Source organism: Drosophila takahashii, chromosome 3R (genome assembly GCF_030179915.1).
Source record: "Drosophila takahashii strain IR98-3 E-12201 chromosome 3R, DtakHiC1v2, whole genome shotgun sequence".
Classification (NCBI taxonomy): Eukaryota; Metazoa; Arthropoda; class Insecta; order Diptera; family Drosophilidae; genus Drosophila; species Drosophila takahashii.
Window position 1 is genome coordinate 25,115,918 of NC_091681.1, and position 17,120 is coordinate 25,133,037.

Consider the following 17,120-nt stretch of genomic DNA (forward strand, 5'->3'; position numbering starts at 1 on the left):
AGTACACACGAAGAAAATGGGGAGGATTTCATCCGAAGCCAAAACAACTGACAGCAACAAGAGTGAGGACACCAGAGACACTCACACACAAGCGCATACATTAGACTTCAATCGCAGCTTGCTACTTCCAGTGGCACACAGATATGCATACAAGCGAACATTTCCGCCCACTGAGCCACCCAATCTCGCTCTTACACACATACATGGCCACAAAGCATTTGACGTGAAAGTAAAAGCTGTATACTCTGGCTTAGGAGATAGTTTCGTCACTACTTTAATAAAACAAAATAAAGCAATGAATAAAATCTAAAGAGCGATATGGTGATCTAATAAAACCTTAAGAATTTAACAATATCTTTTTAAAAAATATTCTTCAAATATTTTTCGAACTTTTTCTTATTAAAATAAAATAATTATCAGGAATTAATCAGTCCGTATAAAAGCAAGAGTATGCAGTGAATTAAGTTCTTACTTGGGTTCCATAGTTTGTTCTCCTCTCTCTCTCTCTTTGTCTTTGTGTGTGTGCTTTTTTCTAACTGTAACTCACATATCACATGCCATGAGCAGCGTCATCATAAGCATCACAGCCAACTCTTTGGATTTGGTCATCATCAGCACAGCAATCGCCATCGCCATTGCAATCGCAAACAAAAAGAATAACGAATAGCTCACACATGGCCATCGTATGTGCTCCATCACAGAGAAGACTCCATTGCGGTTCCAGTTCCTGTTCCTGTCAGTTATCAGTTCTCAGTTCGCATGCCACAAACACACAGATACCAATTCAGAAACCCAGATACAGTCTCACACACACATTCCAACTGGTTCACGGTCAGGGACAGAATCGGACTGATGCCGACTGTTCATGTTTTTGGCCAAATACAAAATACAAAATACACGACATGAAACCTCCCAGCAATTGTACAAAGTATTTTCGTTATCATGATGTTTTGAGTTCGTTTGAAACTTTTATTCAACTAATTGGTGTCGTTGTTTGGTTGTGCGTGTGTTAAATTTTTCTCTCTCTCTCTCTCGATCTACTGCCTCTATCTCTTTGAAGTCTAAACTGTCGTTCTACTAACTCTCTGTACTAAACAACTAAAACGAATCCAAGTCCGTCTTGGTCGCGTCTTTTCAGCTAACGATAACTAATTCATTTAAGATGGAAATTAATCTAGTCTAAGTCTTATAAGCCGAATGTTATAAGTTAAGAATCCGTGTAAACCCGAGAAACTTGAGAACACATACTGCCCAAGGCTGTTTCTCAGCAAAACTATCTAACTATCTGTCTGTCATAAGATCCACGATCGATCAGCCATTGAAGAGCATTTGAAAACTTGAAAAACTTGAAAACAGCTTTGCATGCCCTTGTAGCGAACCGCTTTTGCCCATCTATCCATCACTTAGCACCTGTGAACTGCCCGTCCTGCTTTCCTTGTGGCTTCTTCACCTAGTAGCTTTAAGTGTGTAGCATTGCGTATACTTGATGTGAGTTGAGTTAATCGAACACAGACCCCCCAAAAGAGACACCAGAAACCCAAGCCCCAGAGACACTCCCACACAAACACAATGTAAGAGGCCGCTAACCAAGAGGCAATATATGATATCCGATATCCCACACATTTAAACAGCATCTCACACTGTGCTCCAGACTCTCCATTCCATTTTGATCATATGTAAATTTCTCTATTGTCTACTCCTTCTTTTTCTCTCGATTCTTACCCCTCACTGAAATCCCCTTGAAAACCCTTTCGTCCCGATCCAAACTCCAAAACCAAAACCAAACCAAATCCAGCTCGATCTAAACGAGCGTCGTTCCCGACGTGACATGTCGCCCCAGGGCCGCAAACGGGTGGCCGGGATGGTGGCCCGCGACTACCGCACTGTATCTGGCATTGGACAAAGTTACCACAATCAGGTTTGCACCCAAGCTAAATTAACGAACCACCCAACAAAATGGCCAGAAAGAGGCAAAACCAACAGAACAGAACAGTACAGACAAAGAAAACACTTCTGAAGGAGAGATTAGCTTAAGAATCGGGGAATAAATAAAAACATTTAGGAGTTCTCCATTTAAGTAGTACGAAAACCTTAAAATTTTAATCTCAATACTTTTTCACCAATCATTAGATCCCTGTTAAAATAAAAACTTCTTAATCCTTTAGAAGATATTCAAGAGGGCTTCCAGAGGTCATATCACTGACTCACCTGATTATCAGTCCAAAACATACAGTATCTTGACCATCCTCAACCCCACAAGTATAGCTAGTTAGTTAGACCAAACAACCACTGCCAACAACTTACTGCACTTTCAATTCAGAGTTTATGCTAATCCTTTACTTAACCTAACTAACCGATTAATCCACTAATCTAACAAATCTAACAAGTCGCGTGCGGCTCTAAGTGTATTTTGATTGATTTCGTTTCGAAAGCGTATTCTTATTCAATTTGTATGGCTCTCTATCTCTTGCTCTCTCTATAATCATATATATACCTAAATATAAACGTATATATATGAACTTACCTGTTTTAATGTTCCAGTAGAAGTTGCAGTAACAGTTAACCAAAGACACGAAACATTCCCAGACACACAAAAGACCCAAGCACACACAAAGTTAATGCCTGACTCAGAACCACTCGAATCGAATCGTATCGAATCGAATCGAATCCACCCAGAATCACTCACATGCCTAGTCAGTAAGCTCCAATCCGAATGTTTGTCAGAATCCCCCGGGGATCGCGGAGCTTCGGTCAAAGGGTGCACCACTAAACCACACTCTACTTTCCATGCCACTCAACTCAACCACTCAACAGGCCTCTGCCACCGGCTACTATCGTCGCGGAGGTGGTAATGGTATCGGCTCGGCCATCGGTCCCGGTGGCATGAGCCTCAGCCAGCGGAGCCACTCGGCGGCACCCAGCGACGGTTACCACAGCAGCAGCGGAGGCGGAGGAGTGGGTGGAGTGCCCTCCGGCGGATCCGCCTACGGCTATCGGAGCACTAGTCCCCGAAGGGGATCGCTCTCGCCACCGGACGACCGCTACATAGACTATCCAGTGCTTCCAGTTCACGGCTCGCCCAACGCCCCATCGGTCTACCAGGGCGGTGCGTCCTCAGCGGCGGCGGCTGCCTCGCAGCAGCAGCGATTCCAGTCGCGATCGGCCACAGCCACGCCCACAGGATCGCCCAAGAAGAGGCAACTACCACAGGTAATCCATCGAAACGATTATTAAGAGTTTTGTATATTTATAGAATGTAGTAGACAGCACCACGATAGTGAAGGACTGACTTACACATAAAAGAAAGACATAAAATAAAAAATGGCGCCCAACGTGGGGCCACATCTCCACCCACGGTGGCCGCCAATTTATTTTTTTATGAATGAAATAGTTCATGAAACTCACTTACACATTTGGATGCTGTTAATAACATAAAAAGAAAAATGGGGCCACATCTCCACCCACGTTGGCCGCCAATTTATTTTTTTATGAATGAAATAGTTCATGAAACTCACTTACACATTTGGATGCTGTTAATAACATAAAAAGAAAAATGGCGCCCAACGTGGGGCCACATCTCCACCAACGTTGGGCGCCAATTTCTGTTTTTAAATAATTATACAGTTAATGAAACTTACCCGGAATCCTCTGCTTCCCATCACAGGTGCCGCAGACCTCTCGCAGTGCCATGCTGCGCGATCGACTCGGGCAGGAATTCGACGAGCGGCTGGCCTCGGGCGGCCGCTTTGGACGACACCGAACACGACAGCCGCACCACCAGGCCACGTACCGCAGCACCGGAATGGGCGGCTGGGAGCGCCATTACACGGGACTGTCGGACAGCGATCTGCACTCGATGGACGCCAGGATGCGGCCACGGCACTCGTTGTCGCCGGACAAGGACTTTATGGGCGAGTTCGGCGACTCGGACATGGAGTCGGTGGTCAGCGTGACCTCCAGCGCCTTCTCCACGCAGTCGGAGCGCCCGCGCACCTCGCGAGGACTCAGGTAAGTGGCCGGCGGGCTGAGGAGAGGATGGAGGAGGAGGAAGGAGTGCCAGTCGACAGCCCAAGCCATTAGCCATTAGTCAAACAAGCCAAGCTACGCTGCCAAAATTACGCTGAAATTCTGCTCTGGACCACACGGCAGTTGGTCGCCCATTTAATCCACATTTACTTTCTGAGTAGTAGCTGCGAGCAAAATCCAAAATTTCCCCGAATTAGGCTCAAAATTAGAATCGGTTGTCGATCGAGACGACCATGATCAGAATCAGAATCGGCGCGCTTACCGCCCAACTCTCTTTTTGACACCAACACATACACGCAACAGTATCTCGCTGACACAGATACACCAACACCTTGAAACGCACACTGAAACCAACGAAAAACGATAGCGAAAACATAAAGTTTCTTTTCTGCATTTACTTTTTGCGTTTGCCAAACCAACCGACTAAATCAAATCGCTCAAATAAAAATCAAATCTCTATGAAAATCTCAACAACAATCAACAACAACGCCGCTCTCGTCGCGCGTACTCTCTTTGTGTTTGTGTTTAAATGCTTCTCTCGCGTGCTGTGCTCTCACCACACGCTTACACGCCAACTCACCACGAAACTCAACAACAACCACAACTCGCCACGAAACCACTCAAATCGAAACCACACACATACACCCACCACTCACCTCGAACCAAACGCTGACGTCGGACGTTGTTCGTTCTTTTCCCCTCGATTGCGCCTTGTTAATTTTTTCAACAACAACCACCAACCCAACCAATTCAAACCACCACACACTCGAAACTCGCGCTGTCTTTTGAAAAATCACGCTCATTGGGAATGGTAAATGGGATTACAACACTCCAACACTCTTTGCATGCCTCGAAACCAAAATGTTTTCACCACAAAACACCAACAACCACCGCTGCCAACCGTTACCACCCGATACCACCCGTTACCGTTGCCCGCAATAACCGTTAGCTTCCCGCGCAACTGGCGCAACCTCTTTGGCGTCCGCAACAGTTTCCTCAGCGGAGCCGGAGGCGGCGAACCCATCACCGGACTGCGGCTGCACCCATCGGAGCCATTGGGAAGGGCCAACACCATCGAGGTGGATGACTGTGACTATCTGCCGATGGGCGGTGCCCAGCAATTGGTTTTGCTGGAGCAGCTGGAGCAACTGCAGCAGCTGGCTGCTCTGGCCGCAGCAGATTCTCCACCCATTTCGGCCGGCATTGGAATGCCAGCACCACCACCACCACTATTGGCACCACCACATCAGGTGCTGGTGACCGATGCCAACAGCGGCCAGCTGGTGGAGCAGTTCTTCGTGGAGCCCGGCACAATGGCCGAGGAGATGATGATGATCGAGCCACTCGATCCACTCGATCCATTCGATCCACTTTTACATCCCCATTCCGCCTTCTACTCGCAATCGCCCCATTTCGACATCGACATCAGCTATCCACCATCACGACGGTCGAACGGACAGAAACCGAACGTACAAGCCACCGCCGCTGCCGCTGCCTATCCGCTGCCGCTGCTGCCGAGCTTTGAGCAATTCAAGCGCATTACCACGCCCATCACGAATCTCTTCCGCAGCTCCTCGCCCTCCTCGGGTCTCCACGGGCACGCCCATGCCCATGACCACGCCTCCGCGGCGCCCAGTTCACTGGTGGGCTATGTGCGCGATCACCAGGACAAGAGCTGCAGCCACTGCCAGAATGGAAGTCAGCCGGTGGTGCTGTCCACGCACCACCCCCTTCATCTGACCACCGCCACGGGTATAGCGATTGGAGCCTGCCAGGATCCCTGCTGTCTGATGGATGCCCATCCCCATCCGCAGCACCAGCCCATGCACCAGCCACCACCACCACTAGCACCACCCACCTCGGATCCCGCGATGTGCGGCGAGTGTGTGGATCAGCACTTTCTGGGCGGGCTGACGGGACCACAAATGAATTTGGGCGTGGTGCCCACCTACCATGTGCACACGCCCACCCCGAATGCCCATCGGCGGGCGAGGGGTCAAATGGCCACGCCGGCACCACCGCCCACTCAATCGGTGCTTCGGCTATCGCGACAGCTGAGCGAAGACGCCCTGGTGTCAGCCATTCCCATCTCGGAGGCCAAGGCTCAACCCACTTCGATACTCAAGAAACCGAAGCTGGAGCGCAGGCGACTCTTTCACGAGGGTCAGTCGCGTTCGCTGGACTACGATGATCTGCACACGAAGAGCTGGGGTCGCCGGCGCATTCGGTACGAAGACGAGGTGATGCCCTCGTCGGCGGACTACCCGTATCCGCACCCGAATCCCTATGGCAGTCACTCGCCCATGACGGCGGCGATGTCGCGTCGCTATGGCTCCGAAACGAATATACGTCAGTCGTATATGGGCGCCAATGTGGATGCCAGCCATCCGTTGAGTCACTCGCATTTCCTGGTAACCGATGACAAGATTGTGACCATTACCTATGACTCGGATGTGGGCTGGACGAGAAGGGGCGTGGCGCCGTCCCTATTTAGGGGGGCGCACCGGCAACGTGGATTGGCGGATGCCAGACATCATATGTCGCTGGACTTGCAGCGAACCAGCCAGCAGAAGTTGTACGGTCCGGCGGCTCCTTACCTGAAGCGCCGAAGGAATCTGCCGCATCCGCCGAGTGCGCAGAATGCCCACAATTTTTCACCAATGGAGCAGGGTTCGGCAATGGGAATGGAGCAGGGCAACAACGGAATGGGCAGCGGTGGTGCTGCACACAACACTACCGGTACACACAATAGCAACCACCACACCACTACCAACCACCACAATAGCCAAGCGAGTAGTGTTAGTGTTAGCCAAAGTCACAATCAACAACAACAACAGAATCAACAACAACAACAATCAGTTAGGCAAAAAGGGAAAGAAGGCACCACCGCCAACAGCGGATCGATGATGGCATCGATGGCATCGGAGCAGCTGACGAAATCTAGTAGTGGGAGCGGTGGTGCAACATCTGCTGCCGCTGCTGGGCATTTGGTCGTCGGTGGTACTAATGCTAATAATGCTTCTTCTTCCTCTTTTGCAAATCCCCAACCACCACCACCACAACAACAACTACTACAACAACAACAACAACAACTTCATGGATCACCCAATAATATCAACAACAATAACAAACGTGCCCCATCATCAACACCACAACAAAACACCAACAACACTGACGCTAACAACCTGACGCTTGACGCCACACAACAACAATTACAACAACAACAACCACCTTCACAACAACAACAACCACCAAATACATGCACAAATCTTATCACAAATACAACAACAACATTAACAACAACAACCACAACATCGTCGAATGCAACGAATGCGGCGACAACGACAACCGCAACAACAACAACAACTGCGACAACAACAAATGCTACAACAACTGCCACAAATCCCACGACAACAACAACGAATAACACGAACGAACCAAACGCAACAACAACTACAACAACGAACGCTGATGCGGATGCGGACGCGGATGCTCCGCTGGACGCCATCGACTGGGATGCAATCGATGCGATGCTGGATGATGATTTTAGCGAGTACGACAAGGACAAGAACGGAGGTGAAGAGGCTGGCGTTTCCAAGTCAGCTGAGGGCGGTGGTGCCGAAGATAAAGTCGGTGAGTAGCCGGAGATCAAAGGAACTATTATTTAATTAGAAAAAAGCGCAGGTCCACAGTTTTTAAAATTGACACTTGAATCTAAGGATCACGGTTAGATCACTTTTATCTGTTTTTGTTTTTTGTAAAGCTTTAAGTACATTTCTTTATGATTCTTTATAATGGGTTAACTTATAATAATATGTATGTGCATTATCTTTCTAAATCTTACATATGCTAGGTCTATCTGATATTGATAAACCTCGTTTTATATTATTACTATTGTAGAATATTTTTAAAAGCAATTTAAGTAAAATTACATCAAATAACTTGAAAATTAGAGTTCAAACATAATCTAAAAAAGGTTTTTTTTAACATTTTGAGTAATTGATTGAAAAGTAAGAGTTAAATTTCAATTGATTTTTAATTACATTTCATATTTGGAGATTCCTAAACTTTTGGAAGTGAACCCAAGTCACAAAGCCTTAAGAACACCTTCCATTTCTATCTTTATTTTCCATTTGTAATATATATAATGCACACCCACAGATGGCAGCCTATCGGACACCGCCAACGACCGGAAGAAGGGCGGCGGCGTCGACCAGGAGCGATCCCCCAAGGGGGGCAGCGGCATGGGAAAGAAGTCGAACTCCACATCGCAGCTTTCGGCCACAGGTAGGGTGATTTTGTTCCGTTCTCTGTTTGCGCTCGTTTACCGTTCTCGTTCCGTTGCCTTGTGTTGCTCAGTCAGCCAGTCAATCAATCAGTCAGTTGATCATTTGCTCAGTTTATCAGTTATTTGGAACATAGTAGGCTCACTCTGGAACTTAAAAAGCCGGCAGGAGCAATCATCTCTTCTTTTGCTTTGCCATTTGATAAGAACTAACCACTAACCACCATAGTCATTATCATAAGCTAACCAAACTAACCGATATATATATATAGTAAAACTAAGAAAACTAAAACTTTGTGTAAAATGCCATACTCGAAGGTCGTAAAAGACGTATGGGCTTTGGAAAGAAGGGTAAGAACTCGTTCACGGTGCACCGCAGCGAAGAAGTGCTGCCCGGCGATATAACGCGGGAACTGCGGAGCGGTGGTGGCGGTGGCGGACTGGGCGTTAGCCTCGGCGGTGCCGGTGGCTCAGGCGCCGGTGGTTCAGGCGGCGCCGGCGGTGGCGGCCTGTCCCGCGGCTCGTCCTCGGAGGCGGACGCCATCGAGCAGTTCTTCGGCGATGGCGCCGGCGGGGAAAGGTGCGCACAAGTCCAACTTTCTATTCCAAACTATCTTCTCTCTCTATCTCTCTACTGTACTCTACTCTCAACTCTAATCTAAACTACTACTACTATTCTACTATGCTATGCTATCAGTTCTTTTCGGTTGATTATCGTTTTGTGACTTTCTTTTTGATTTTGAGTTGCCTTTTTGGAGGAAGAAGAAAAATAGTACAAGTAAACTGTTGAACGAGTGATGAAAAAACGCCAGTTAGGCTGTCGATTGAGATGATAAACATTAGTCGGCCCAGAAACGTAATAGTTATAGTAACAGTAACAGTAACAGTACAGTATCGGTAACAGTAACCCCTCCCGAAAACAAATCCCCGTTCAGCACACAGGATGTTGGTCCTTCAATCCCTATATGTAAGAGCTTTTCATCCACTCTGCTCTCTCAATTTTCGCGCGCGCTTTTTGCCAAAGCTTCAGCCTCTCTCTCTGTCTCTCTCTCTGTTTAACTTTCTTCGCAGGCATGACCAAATGTAACTTGAAAACGTAACCGAACCACCCGCCTTTCCCCCCGTTAACTTGATTTATTATTTTGGACCTCCTTTTAAACGCAGGCGCAGCAAAAACCAAAGCAAAAACAAACCAGAAAAAATCCAGAACCAGAACAACCCAACTAAACCAAACCAAAAACCAACAAACAATCCAAAGTCGATACGTATTTTTAGGCTTACAAAAGGGGAACACCCCAGACCAATGGGGTTTCCCCTTAAAAACGAAGCGGGGCACACCGAAAGCTTTGCCCATCCGCAGTTTTCACGGAAAATGCGAGGCACTGAGCGCAAAGCTTTCTGGCACACACTTTTCGCACCCACTGTGGATGCGTCGGTGTGGATGCGCCCCATTTGCATTTTACTTTCGTAGCAGCATACTTACTTACCTACTTACTACTATTACTAACCAACCCGTACCGATTGCTAATGCCATCTTTTGTATAACCAAGCCACACAAAACATTTTAATCCTAGCGTTCTGTTCGATTTGCATGCATTGAGTTAAGCCAACCTACTTACCAACTTATATACTCTTTCGTTACCACTCGTACGCGACATACCAAGCTACTACCACTCTATTGCAGCATCAAAATATCGATAAGTTATCGCCATAGCTCAAGCTTGTGATTCGGCTTCAGCTACGGCTTTTTGTTGTAAGCGGTAAGAGTCAACAATCGAAAGCAAATGAGATCCCCACCATGGAGCTAAAGCTAATCTAATCCACACACAATCCGTTTTGATCTTGAGGTCTACGATTCCCGATTCAGCGAACTAATGTTTATCATCTGCCTCCCGCAAGATTCTCCTTCAGTTCGATTATGTTTTGCGCAATTACGATTCGGATCACTAAGTATATATACAGGGAGCTCTGTCACAGAAAGCCAGCAGACATCCAACAACAACAACAACTACAGCCACTACAACAATCAACACACAACAACAACAATAATAGCTGCATTATCAACAACAACAACAAGACTCCTCATCTGAAAATTGGCCAAACTAGACAGCAAACAAAATTCGCATTGCACACGATGTAGTGGAAAAACAAAAGTGCAGTATATATCACAAGCAAGCTTCAAAGTAACACTATATAAATACTAGAAATACTAGAAAATACACAACCAGACGGGTTGAGTTTCTAGTGATAATTATAACGCAATAATTGTTTTCATTTACGCCACTAGTTTTGATGATTTCTCGCTGATATATAAATATATATATACATATAATGTGTTCTCTATGATCTGTGTTCTTATGGTTATTCAGTTAACGTTCTCGCTTGATTTACCCCTTAAGTTTGATTAAGTATTTCGATTTCCGTTAACGATTCTACTCTGTCTTGTTCCTCTCTGGGGTTCCCTATTCGAGATTTGTAACTTGCTGTTTCCAAGAGCCCAACGTCAGGAGTCCAGAAAGCAGCGTCGCAACCTCACCACACCCTGCATCGTCGCTTTTATGGGTTAAGAACAGGAGATCAAAATTGACTTGTACAAAATAATAAATAAAGAATAAACGTACAAAAATATGCAGAAATGTCTAAATATATTGAGATACATTGGTAGTCAAAAGGTTTTGGTATTCTATTATATAGACATCTCTGCATAATCCCATATGATACATGATAGGATCACCTTATTGATCATACAACCCCCACCCTCTGTATATACGCGCACACACACACATCTGTATAAATATGTATTGTTGTCTCCGGCAGAACAAGAGCAATACCAGGCACAGTTCGCAATACCAGGCAGCTCGACCAGTTCGGCTGGTCACCACCATATCACACTACCACCACCACATCCATACCACCAGCGGCAGTCGCGCGGCTCGGCGGGCAGCATCCAGCGGTCGGTGGAGGTGCCGCTGGTGCCTCCGGTGACCCGTTACAGTGCCGGCAGCATTCACTCGATCACTAGCTCCGAGGGCTCATCGTAAGTCTCCCGATAGCAGCCGCATTTGGCCAGTATTTTGGCCAAGTTAGCAAGTAAACTAGCTTTCCGGCCGAAGGACCTCTATCTCTTGCCTGTTCCTGTTTCTGTCTCTGTATCTCTGAATCTGTGAATCTCTGACTCTACTCTCTCACTCTCCGACTGTCCGACTCAATCTAAAACTCTATCCATTGGCTTTTGTATATGGTAATCTGTGTGGCGATCCCATCACCAACTTTCCCCCAAAAAATCTATTTCATCCTGCAACTCTCTCTCACTCTCTCTGTCTTTAATCGATGTCTGTGTGCGTGCGCCTTATAAACCAATACCGCTGCATTTGCGAACATTTTTTCTCTAAGTGTATTCCACTTTTACTTCATTGAGTTCCGTTTGATTCTTCGACTTGTTTGTGTATTTTTCTGTCATGTAATGTGTATAAATTGTGATTTCTTTAACTTGATTTTAACTATGATTTTCAGCAATATCTATAGAATATATATATATTTATGTATATAAAAAGATAACCTCACCTTTTGATGTGTGTGTAAATGAAGGGATTAGACTAAGACAAGTATACAAAAAAAAAGAAAATTGTAAAGCTGTAGATCGCTTAAGATCGCTCTCTAGAGAACCCGCTCTCTCTTTATTTAGATGACTTAGGATTGGGCTGGAATAATCCTTGTCCAAGTCACTCCGATCGTATATAGTATAGTACCTTCTCTGCACTTTTGATCCACGAAACGAAAGACACTTGCATGCCACCATTGAACTGTGACTCCACTTGCCTCTCTCTCTTTCTCTCCGCCCTGCACCACCACCAGTATCACCCTCAGAAGCAACCACACTGATCCATTTCAGACCACAGAACACAGAACCACCAACTGAAACTAAAACATTTACTGTCTTTCTACAACTCCCTGTGTATAAAAAGTTCTTTCTTTCTCAAAAAACAAATCCTTTCTTTGTGTAAATTACGTTACGTACTTATAAAAAAGATCTTTAGATGAGAGATGATACAAGAACGAAAAACACTCCAACGATGCTGTACTAAAGTGCTTTCTTTAATGTACCCCCCGAAACCCCGAACCCTCGAACCCCCCGCATATATAGATTCTCCCCCTCGCTGCGCAACGATGGAGCCCTCAATGAGTTCGTGGATGGCCTGGGACCCGGTCAACTGGTGGGTCGCCAAGTGCTGGGAGCTCCCTCGCTGGGCGACATCCAGCTATCGCTGTGCCATCAAAAGGGCTGTCTGGAGGTGGAGGTCATTCGGGCCAGGGGCTTACAGGTAAGTCAGGATGCTGTGCCAAACTATATCTGATATCTAATAATAATGCTAATATCCCACAGCAAAAAGCCCAGTCGAAAATGCTGCCTGCTCCTTATGTAAAAGTTTACTTGGTGTCCGGAAAACGCTGTGTGGACAAAATGAAGACCTCCTCGGCTAGACGTACCCTGGATCCACTGTACCAGCAGCAGTTGGTATTCAAACAGTCCTACACCGGTTGCATACTACAGGTGGGTCTCTCATATCCTTAAATACTTTAAATCTAATCCATGTGATCTTCACCTAGATAACCGTGTGGGGCGACTATGGACGCATCGAGAAGAAGGTGTTTATGGGCGTGGCGCAGATAATGCTCGACGATCTGAATCTGTCGAATATCGTGATCGGCTGGTACAAGCTCTTTGGCACCACCTCACTGGTCAGTTGTCCCACTAATATAGGCTTAGGCTCTAGGCGCTCATCCATAGCCTCACTCGACTCACTCAAACTCTAGCTCTTAACTAAACTGAAACTCGACTAAAGCCAGAATCTTTCAAACTCGAATCGTACAAGAAACCAAAAAAAAAAACCAAACAAATTAAAATAGAAATTTCGAAAATCGCAAATTTGATAAACAAACAAAGACACTTGCATATATTTATATAAACCTACACACAAAACATATATTTATATAGTATTTAGCTCAACGTTTTGTTCATAGCAAAATACCCAGAACAAACGATATACAACTTTGTAGAGTAATCAGTCGCAAAACTCATGTAAAAAGAAATCCCAAACTCAAAAGATCAGTTCAAAGATCCAGCAAATTAAACCGATAATATAGTAAACATCAAAGCATTTGTTTTTAGTTAGCAATATATACATACGCACTCCTGTAAATGAAAAGCTTATTATTAAACTCACGGAAACTCACACACCACACCTACACACCAATGAGGCAAAGTAGAATGAAAATTCGCATTGTGTACTGAAACGTTGAATGGAAAGTTGATCGAAAGCAAACCAATCAAAACCAAAAACCAAACAGCAAACCAAATTAATACGAAAAGTCACCTTAAATCACCGTTACCGTTAAAGTTACCGTTACTTCAACGTAGTTTTCACATAGACTCGTATAATAATCATATAGGTATGTTTCTCTATCCCCTACAACCCAATCAAAATCAATTAAATAGATCCGAACCACAACACAAAAAACCGTTTTGCTTAGCATTTTTCTAGTGCATGCGTAGTTAATCCATTTCGAGTCATTATAATTTACGATCCACAACGACTTTTGATTGATTTCCAGTAATACCTCAGTTTAACTTAGATTTTGTAATACACATCCTACACAAACTGCATTTATATGAAAATAAAATGGCAAATCCTGGCTAGTTACCAAACATACATATACTAAATAGCAATTTCCTAGGCCTAGCTCTTTTGTAAACCTTTTTGTACGATAAGAAACAAGTGCTGTTACCAACCAACTTTGAAACCACACCAGGGTCGTCCGATCGTTTGGGCCGGCGAATCGGTTATTATGGAGGAGCCGGGCGAATAACAATATCCAACACTATCGACACCCAAACCAACAACCAACACAACAACGCTTACTTTTAAAGCCACAACAACGAAAACACTTTAAAGCACCCAAGCACAATTCAATTCAAGCGAACCCTAAACTGAACTGAATTCAGTAAGTGCACTTAATTTAAATAAAACTTAACTATAAATTCAAGCTTACTCTCTAGTGCGCTACTCAACCAGACATTCCGCCACTTTGCCATTTTACACACAACCAAAAGATCTAACCTTGAGTACCAAAAAAATAAAAACCGCTACTAACCCACTTTGCCCGTTTTGAAAACAACTAACAAACACACCCACCACAGACTATCGAACAGCAAGGACCAAATCATGCTAATCGATCCCTATATCCTTGCAGTAACCATTCGCCAGTGCTGTCAGCCCGGCAGCCAAATAGCAAAGGACCAAAGGTTAGCCTGCAGCGGCGGATCCCAGGAAAAAGCCGCCCGATCCTCATTCGGCAGGTTGCTGGCCTAAGCTAAGTCCACATCTGTTCTTTTTTTCTATTCTACGGCGGAGGAAGACTATTGAAAATACAAAAAGAAAAACCAAACCAAAAGAGGAAAATGTTAAAAAAAGAGAAACAGAGAAATATCTAATTTTTATAAGTCATGAAAACAAATGCATTTAAACGAACCGAGAGCAGAGAACACAAGCAGAGCAGTAAAATGATTAAACAAAACTACGGAATACGGATAAATGATAAATGTAAAGGCAGTCTATATATACATATACACATATATAACGGATAACATTTGACAAAAAAGGATACTTGTAAATTATGCATATTTAAAATAATTTTTATTACACACCTAAGATCACTATTATTTTCGTAATACGATTACTGCGATTATTATTACTTAAACACTATTATTGATAAAAGAAGAAAATCCAAAAAAAAAAGGAGATGAGATGAAAACCAAGGAGAAGGTGGATAATGATAAAGTTCAAGTGCTAGTGTCAGTCATGCCTAAGCCTTAGCCTGAGCAAAGACGCAGAAGGATATAAATTGTTTATTGAATAAATAGCTAAATCTAAATCAGTAAAGGGAGTTATAGATTTTCAGAGAGGGAGTTATTTAAGTATATATATATATATATACATACATATATAAATCGATATATACATAAATATATTTTACTGTTTAAGCAAGCAAAGAACCACTAACACTTAAATAAGCCTAACTTACGATAAAACCGATAACGTTAAAGCTTAAGATTAGGTAACTAAAGAGGGATAAAAACGAGATATGTATTAATCGAACAAAAAGAACAACAAATATTTACCAAGCGAGAGAGATGAGCAAGTTTAACTTAATAATGCAAAATCTGAACTTAAGCTGTACATAGGATCCACACACGTTACATAATACACCACATCCGGATAACCGATACCCAATACCGATTACCGATTACCAATTACCAAATACCGATTACCGCTTCCCCGAGTTTAGGCTTTATAGCTATTGGTTAGCTCTGCGCCACGGCAAAAACTCCGCAGCCACCCCAAAATGCACGAGTTTTTGTCGTCGGCGATGAGGAAAATATCCATTTACACATTTGAGGCAGAAAGTATCGTATAATTTAACTTAGAGCAAAGGAAAACAAACTATCTCTCTCTATATGAATATACTATATCGCGATTTTGTTGTAGATCCCCTGGCTTCACTTTGTCGCGCTTTTAGAGTCGGTTTAGAATCCTTTTCGTCGCCTTGGTTCCAATCAACTTGCCTCGAAAACGCATCAAGTACCTTCAAGTTAATAGTGTGAGCTGTAAAAATCGTTACCTGCTTGCCAAAGAAACACGTACACGTACATTAGCATAGATGGAAAACGGAAGGTGGAAAAGTGGAAAAGTGTAACGGAAAACCAAAAATAGTTTGCAATTTACTGCATGTTAATTTGAGATATTTTTGGCATTCTTTTGGGCAACATTTTGCAATGCATTCCTGGGGAGAAGCAAACATATCACTGGCCTGCAGACAGATGATGGATGGGAGCAGTTAACTTTTATATGTACATTTAGGATTATCATAGGTCAGAGGGCAGAGGGATAACTATGTATTATGGATTGTAAAACACCTAGCTATTGTTCCTATCCAGTTGTTTAGTGCTCGTTCTTTTTGCTTTCACTCATGGCTACGGATATTGAGTTGAACCTTTCCGTCCATTCATTCAGATACACACAGCTAAACATAGACACAGTTGCAGTTACAGCTACAGATTGAGATAAAGTCAGATAATATATTGTAGCGAACTACGTTTCGAGAGCTGGTGTAATTTGTAGCCTACGTTGAGCACGCGCTGGTTCCGGCATGAGTTACCAGTAGAGGGGGGTCGGGGATAGGTTTTAGGAACGCTGCTACTTGCTCTATAGACAAACAACAAAATCTTATTACTTCGCGTGCTAAAGGGTACGAGGATCTCCGCAGGACTAATGGACCGGACTATTGACTAGCAAAGGACAGACAAGGACGAACAAGGATGTAGTGCCTTTATGCCAGCGGTTGTTTGTGCTGACGTGCCCTCCCTACCATGATCACCATCGACCAGATATATATATGGCGATCCCAAAAAGGCGACTACACTTTACACGACAGATAACATTCGACGACGCATGGCTTCCCTATTGACTCTACTCAACTTTAGATGACATTATAAATTTTATTTTTAACCATAGAATAATCCTATTAACTGACAAAAATTAATTCTAAACAAGAGCATTAGGATCCTAAGAAGTGATTAACATATAGATTGAACTTAAAAATGCGAATTTAATGAATAAAAATTAAATTTAGCGATCGCTGAATATTTCAGTGCTCATGTATATACCATCTAGCTTTTACATGAAATAATACAAATGTAGAGAGCGGGTATAATGGGTGTAGGCATGTAAAATTATGCCATTATATGTGA

General features: G+C 44.1%; 1 protein-coding gene across 10 annotated transcripts in view; it reads left to right on the forward strand.

Annotated features, from left to right (window-relative positions):
- Rim (Rab3 interacting molecule) overlaps positions 1 to 16,473 on the forward strand; it is a 44,752-nt gene extending 28,279 nt beyond the window's left edge. For 4 of the 10 annotated variants that reach the window (XM_070216312.1, XM_070216311.1, XM_070216314.1 and 1 more), the window contains 10 exons: positions 1,796 to 1,918; positions 2,815 to 3,210; positions 3,665 to 4,008; positions 7,577 to 7,659; positions 8,188 to 8,313; positions 8,630 to 8,891; positions 12,456 to 12,633; positions 12,696 to 12,863; positions 12,920 to 13,762; positions 14,564 to 16,472. In XM_070216312.1, coding sequence (XP_070072413.1) covers positions 1,796 to 1,918; positions 2,815 to 3,210; positions 3,665 to 4,008; positions 7,577 to 7,659; positions 8,188 to 8,313; positions 8,630 to 8,891; positions 12,456 to 12,633; positions 12,696 to 12,863; positions 12,920 to 13,126 — 1,887 coding nt within the window. In that variant the 3' untranslated portion in view covers positions 13,127 to 13,762; positions 14,564 to 16,472. Of the gene's footprint in view, positions 1 to 1,795; positions 1,919 to 2,814; positions 3,211 to 3,664; positions 4,009 to 4,975; positions 7,660 to 8,187; positions 8,314 to 8,629; positions 8,892 to 11,128; positions 11,349 to 12,455; positions 12,634 to 12,695; positions 12,864 to 12,919; positions 13,763 to 14,122; positions 14,315 to 14,563 lie in introns of all 10 variants that reach the window. The other 6 variants (XM_070216318.1, XM_070216319.1, XM_017148185.3 and 3 more) reach the window with 5 other exon arrangements.
- The last annotated feature ends 647 nt before the right edge of the window (positions 16,474 to 17,120 follow it).